We start from the raw sequence: 6,913 nt of genomic DNA, 5'->3' as shown, positions 1-6,913 counted from the left end.
CACCTTAGGTGTATGTGGCTGGCGCCTTAGCCACTTGAGCCATAGGCGCCGAGCCTAGAATTCTTATTATAAAAAAAATCAAAGTATGATATAACATTCTTTCCATTTACCCAGCCTTAAAAATTAAAAAAAAATAAAGAAACCTTAATGATTTTTAAAATAATTTGATAAAAGAAGTCCATAACTGATTACCTGCTTTGATAGCACAATCTGTGATAGAATAAAAAGTATAAGGTGCAGATGCTACAGTAGCGGGGTGCGGTCATCTAACTGTGCTATGGTCAAGAAACTCGAGGTATGTCCATTGCTGTGGACATCTTTATTTTCTGGTTCAGAAAATCAGGAAGTTCACTCCACTGTAACATTTAAAACTTTGGGTTTTTTGTTTGTTTGTATGCTTTTGAGAGAGGGCTCTGACACTCAGGCTATTATGCAGCAGCACCATAGATCACTGCAACCTCAAACTCCTGGGTTCAAGCAATCCTCCTGCCTTAGATTCCCAAGTAACTAGGATTACAAGTACGTCCCACCATACTTGGCTAATTAATTTTTAAAATTTTTTTTGTGGAGACAGGTTTTTGCTGTTTTGCCCAGGCAGGTCTTAAATACCTGGCCTCAAATGATCCTCCTGCCTTGGCTTCCCAAAGTGCTAGAACTACAGGAGTGAGGCATTGGCTGATATTTTAAGGAAAGGCCTTACATGCTGCTATTACTGCCAGAAGTGAAAAAAAATTTCCAAAATTTAGTAACAATATGATTAAGGAATCTATCCTTCATTCTTACCCAGGACTCACTTCCTTTCTACAACTAACTAGAGCCTTTATACAAACTGTGAAATAGACCCCAAGAGATGGTAAATATTTACCTGGTCCCTATTGTTGATATTTGAATAAGGTAACTGTCCAGTCATCAATTCATACAGAACAATCCCAAATGCATACACATCTGACTGAAAGCTGTATGGGTTTTTGTCTTGCATTCTGATTACTTCTGGTGCCTGTTAGAACATAAAAAGAAAAATAGTCTACTTTATTCTTCAACTTAAATGAATAAAGACTGAATAACAAACTATTAACAAACTGAATAACTAAAAACTGAATAACAAACTATTCTCAGAACAATGTTTTTATCATTAAAAGAAATCTGTCTGTTATGTAACTAATTCTCTTATTAATGGCCAAAGGAATAAAACCAATTAAGACAGATAAAGAAAAAAACTGGTTCTATAAACTCTGAAAGAGGCAGTTTTAAGGTAAGATTCCATAATACATTAGTAAGACTTTATAATTTCATCAGCCACTCTCTGTATGAAATACCATCATTGTCATTTGAATTCTTCTCGTGACTTACCCTATCAGAATCAGTTCCCACTTGCCCTTCCCGATTCAGCAAAGAAATACTAGACCTCTGGTTATAAGATGTTTGGAAGCAGTACAACAACTGCAGTAATTAATTATCTTAGAATTTAAGTTTTCCCATTGGTACAAATGATTTTCCTCATCTCAGGCACCTTAGGAAATAATGGCAGAATTCCAAGAATGATAAACTCAGATTCCTTTCCAAGCCAGGGAGTAAGCATAAGGTATAAACATGCCATGGATACTTTAACAAAAGCAACAGAGAGCAGGTACATTTAGAAGACTGTAGAAACTGCAGGGGTGTCCAACACCCCCCCCCCACCCCCCCGCTCTGGTACACAATGGAAGAGTGAGAGTTATCTTGGGCCACACATTAAATATACAGACATCAACAAAAGCTGATTAGCAAAAACAAAACAAAAAAAAAGGTCGTGCATATTTTCATGATATACAATACCACAGACAAGCAAAAAAAGTTCTCACAAAATCAGCATGTGGCCCATGGGCTGCAGCTTGGACACCCCTGGTATAAAGAATCTTTTCTGCTACTTAGGCAATGAAACAGATTGATTCACATTGCTTACATTTTTATACATTTCAGTCACTGTATCATACAACTAGATTTCTTATTTATATGAAATACAATAAGTGGTTGGTTAAATATTAGTTTAAAAGATTTGTTCTTTCACCTTGTATCTTTTGTACTGTTTTGTTTAGAAGAGACTGAAACTGCAGTGTATTAATGAGAACTTTATAAAAATGTCAACTGGATAGCAAACACAGTAGTAACTCTGCAAAAATGGCTGAAAGACCTGGAACGAGATCCCTGGTTTCTGGCCTGGGTGAGGCACGTGTCTCCCTAGAGGCAATAAAGGCACTGAGCAGCAACTGCAAATCAGAATCATGTGCAGGGCTGAAGCCTCTCAATGCCCAGACGAAACTTCAGTCTAGTAATAAACATCAGAATCAGGGGTGGGACCCAAATACTTTTTACTAGTCTTTAAAGCTCCCCAGATGATTCTAGTGTCCAATCAAATTTCAGAACTACTGATGGGAGCTTTGTGGGAGATATTTGTGGGAGATCCTGAAGTGAGTGAGAAGAAGGGGGTGAGGGAGGTCTGCATTTACGTGCTTTTGTCAACATTTTGTTGAAAACTGCTTTAAGTAACAAAGTACAAAATAAACTGCGTGCAACTGTGATGTAATGCAACAAGCCAGAATACTGACAGGCTGGTTATGATAAAGACACAATTTTCTTTCTTTTTTTTTTTTTTTGGAGACAGGAGCCTCAAGCTGTCCCCTGTCCCCCTGGGTAGAGTGCTGTGGCATCTCAGCTCACAGCAACCTCCCACTCTTGGGCTCAAGCGAGTCTCCTGCCTCAGCCTCCCAAGTAGCTGGGACCACAGGCGCCTGCCACAACGCCCGGCTATTTTTTGGTTGCAGCCGTCATTGTTGTTTGGCAGGCCAGGCCGGATTTGAACCCGCCACCTTGGGTGTACGTGGCTGGCGCCTTAGCCACTTGAGCCACAGGTGCCGAGCCAAGACACAATTTTCAAAGGCTGAGCGAACTTTTGTGAGGAGTAGAGTACAAATAAGATGAAAATTGTCTTTTAAAATTTAGTTTTATCTCACTATTGTTGATAGATGGATTTGATGAAAAGTACAATGGTGGTTAATGAAAAGTGTCATGTTACCTATTTATAACAAATGCATGACCTATCCTCAGTGATTTGATTTGTAAAAAAATTTCACAAAGGTTTCTTTCTTCTTTAAGATATAAAAACAAAGTTGAGAAGTCTATTGTAAATAATTCAGAGAACCACATAACCTTAAGCCTGACCAAATTCCTCTCTTCTAATTCATGAATGTTCCATATTTGTTTCTGAAGACAGTATCAACTTAAGATTTACTTAACAATGAAGGGTACTATTGGCTATTCTCTTGTCTTAAAACTCGCCATGGTGGAATAAAGGATGAACCCATTTATGCACGTTATCTATAAAAAAGTAACTAGATGAAAATATAAAACTTCACATGTAATAATCTACTGACTATATAAAATAAGGTTTTTGAGAAAGAGCAAACCTGAAGACTTGATTGAGCCTGTATCTCTCACTCTAGATGAAATAAACACATCTTTGAAACATGTGAAAATTGGTTCATTATAATTTTAGGTTCTGCAATTTCAGCACTTAAAATCTGTTTTCCCTCATTCTTAGGACATGCTGCCATCTTTGTTACAAGTGTGTACCTTAAAGGTACTTGAGATTCAGATTATAATTATTAGTCTCTCATTTATAATTATTAGTTAAAACAGTTAAACATACATTAACAAATAAAAAAATCTAGCTACTCCAATTATTGAATCTTAGAAATAGAAAGGGCATTAGAAATCCACTAGGCCAACCCAACATTTCTAACGGACAGACTTAGAGGAGGTTAAGAAACTTGTAGGTTAATGGTCAACCAGGGTCTAGAATGCAGATCTCCTAACTCTAAGTCCAATGCCCCTTCTTCCACCTTGCTATTTGATTCCATTTATTGGCATAAGAAATCATAGCTCAATATAACCCTAGGCTTATTATTATTATTATTATCATTATTTTTTGAGACAGAGCCTCAAACTGTTGCCCTGGGTAGAGTGCAGGGGCATCACAGCTAACAGCAACCTCTAACTCCTGGGCTTAAGTGATACTCTTGCCTTAGCCTTCCAAGTAGCTGGGGATACAGGCACCCGCCACAACGCCTAGCTATTTTCTGTTTGTAGTTGTCTTTGGTGTTTGGTGGGCCTGGGCTGGATTCGAACCCGCCAGCTGGTGTATGTGGTTGGCGCCTTAGCCACTTAGCTACAGGCACGGAGCCAACCCTAGGCTTATCTTAACAAACTCAGAATCCTACCTTGAACTTTCCTTCTTGAGGACTGATGCATACAGTTAAGGGAATTCAGGCAAACATGGCTTCAAAAGCCCTTGCAACTTCTGTTTCTCAGAAGAAGAGGATTAAGTTATTTAAAGTCTAAAATTGTGCTAAGACTTTTGGGACATCCTGTATTCAGTTTAGACCTGTGGTTTTCAAACTTTCTGGTCTCAGGAATCTTCTTTCGCTCCTAAAAATTTACTGAGGACCCTAAAGAGCTTTTGCTTATGTGTATTACGTTTGTGGGCAGTGATCAAATTAAATCTTAACTGAGAAATTAAAACATTTACTAATTCTTTTAAATATAAAAATAATAATAAGTAGATATTAACACATAACCCATTTTTAATGAAAAATATTTTTTCAAAAACAAAAGTGAGTGTAATTCTTTTTAATATCTGGCTTAATAGTAGATTCTCACATTCATTTCTGCATTCAATTTGTTGCAATGTGCTGTTTTGGCTGAAATCTGGTCTCACCAAGGGAAGACCTTGTGGATTCTCTCAAAAGGTCTGTCTGAGGGACCCTTTTAAGAATGCTGGCTAATGGAACGATTCCCATGACTGACTTTGACACAGCCTGCTACAACTGCACCAAAGTTTTAGTTTCCTTCTTTTAGAACTTCTCTTTCTTCTTTTCCACAGCAAAAACACAGGAATAAAGAAAGAAAGAGCAAACTATCTAAGGTAGAGCAAGGCAGACTATTAAAAATCTACTTCTCGTTTTTTTTTTTTTTTTGGTCTTTCCTCTTCCAACTGCCCCATAATTATAAGGTTCTTTCTAGTCTGAAGGAAGTAACTGTCTAATTTAGGCTTAAATAAGATTGTGAAACAGCCTGTCTGTTAAAAGGAGTAGTTCTCTTAGCAAAACCGTAACAAATGGCTATAGATCACACCTGCTTTACATTGCATACCTGTTTTTTTTAAACAGAGTACACAGAACATTTTGAACACAAACTATTTTAAACAGACAATTCTGAACCATTTTAAACACTATTTATAACATATGTAGTTTTGCTTGAAATATACTAAGATCTGGTTTCATAATATTCTTTTGAAAAGGAGTTAAAATCTATTTATATAAAAAGAACATTTTTTTTGAATATCGGGAACTGTGAAAATGTTATCGTTGAAAACTTCAATGACCTTCTCATAATTTAGCAGCATCTCAGGGTCCGAAACTTTAATCAATAGAGAAATAGCCTGAGTTCTTACCATCCACAAAATGGATCCAGACAACTGTTCAAACTGATGGGACCCACTCCATCGAGATTTCACTGTGGCTAGACCAAAATCACCTATTTTTACTGTGAGGTCTTCATGAAGAAATATATCTGAGGTGTAGTAAGTAAAGGAAAACAATGGATCTCATTTTCCTATCAGAGCAAGCATCATGAAGATTTTAGGTAAGAGATCTAATGTCTGTAATTCTATAATCTGATCTTTTAAAAAGTATATAGTACTTCTTGTTTCCTCTTAAGTATGTTCCTCAACAATATGTTTTAAACAATAATTAACTCTATTTAGACTTTATGACCAGCTTTAAAGATTTTTGGGGGCTTGATGCATGCTAGGATGAAGTGAGATACTTTTCTAAGTTTATGGGAGAACCTGAAACTTTCCCTTCAGATTTTAGCAATGTAGGCCCAGATATCCTCTGGTACTGCTGGGCAAGCTGGGAAGGCTCCTCATTGGAATGAAGATGTTGGCAGACAGGATCTTAGGCTGGGCTTAGGGAAGAATAAGAAAAATTAGGCTCTTCTCATCTCATTGTTATATAATTTAAAGCCTTCAATTACATCTCAGTTACCACTAAGCAAGGTCAGAGGACTGAATGAGATCAGTGAATGGCTACACAGCTATCAGTTTTCTTTTTCTCTTTCTTTCTTTTTTTTTTTGAGACAGAGCCTCCAAGCTGTCACCCTGGATAGAGTGCTGTGACGTCACAGCTCACAGCAACCTCCAACTCCTGGGCTCAAGCGATTCTCCTGCCTCCACCTCCCAAGTAGCTGGGACTGCCTGCCACAGTGCCCAGCTATTTTTTGGTTGCAGCCGTCATTGTTGTTTGGCGGGCCTGGCTGGATTTGAACCTGCCAGCTCACGTGTATGTGGCTAGCGCCTTAGCCACTTGAGCCATAGGCGCCGAGCCAGCTATCAGTTTTCTAAGCAAGCAATCAAAAAAGTACTATTAAGTGTAAAGACTTTTGATAAATTTTTTTGGTAACGTTCAGTTATTCAGAAACAAAAAGCACGCTGTCTTGCTTGCCTATACTTGCATGCAAACTTCTTTATTAATTCTCTTTGCAATATATTGAACTTAGCATGAAAATTGTTTTTACATAGTGTGAAGACAAAATGCAGAAGAAAAAGTCAGGATGTTTTCAAGCTTCGCAGACATATTTCAGGAAGGATACTATTACTCTTGAGGTCTCTGTGGATGATTGACTTGGCGTGTAAGTAACTGAAAAACAAAACATCATTTTAACCTGAGTAGGGCTAAAGGACTGAGGCCTCAAAATCTATAGAACATATTTAGGGGTATAAAGACTTATTTAGAATCATAATAAAATTGAAAACTGTACACTATACATTGTGATAACCCCTTTACATAATATTAAAATAGACTATAAATGAATTTAA

The 6,913-nt window shown here is 37.3% G+C and overlaps 1 protein-coding gene across 5 annotated transcripts in view; it reads right to left on the bottom strand.

Moving 5' to 3' along the window:
- The window catches only part of BRAF (B-Raf proto-oncogene, serine/threonine kinase), a 182,094-nt gene that overhangs the window by 29,366 nt on the left and 145,815 nt on the right, over positions 1-6,913 (bottom strand). For all 5 annotated transcript variants that reach the window (XM_023514190.1, XM_023514193.1, XM_023514192.1 and 2 more), the window contains exons 14-16: positions 6,688-6,734; positions 5,489-5,607; positions 866-997 (exon numbers count right to left, since the gene is read on the bottom strand). In XM_023514190.1, coding sequence (XP_023369958.1) covers positions 866-997; positions 5,489-5,607; positions 6,688-6,734 — 298 coding nt within the window. The remainder of the gene's footprint in view (positions 1-865; positions 998-5,488; positions 5,608-6,687; positions 6,735-6,913) is intronic.

Source organism: Otolemur garnettii, unplaced genomic scaffold (genome assembly GCF_000181295.1).
Source record: "Otolemur garnettii isolate 467f Iridium unplaced genomic scaffold, OtoGar3 scaffold00049, whole genome shotgun sequence".
NCBI lineage: Eukaryota > Metazoa > Chordata > Mammalia > Primates > Galagidae > Otolemur > Otolemur garnettii.
The sequence above is the reverse complement of the archived record's forward strand: the minus strand, read 5'-3'. Positions and strand labels throughout refer to the sequence as shown.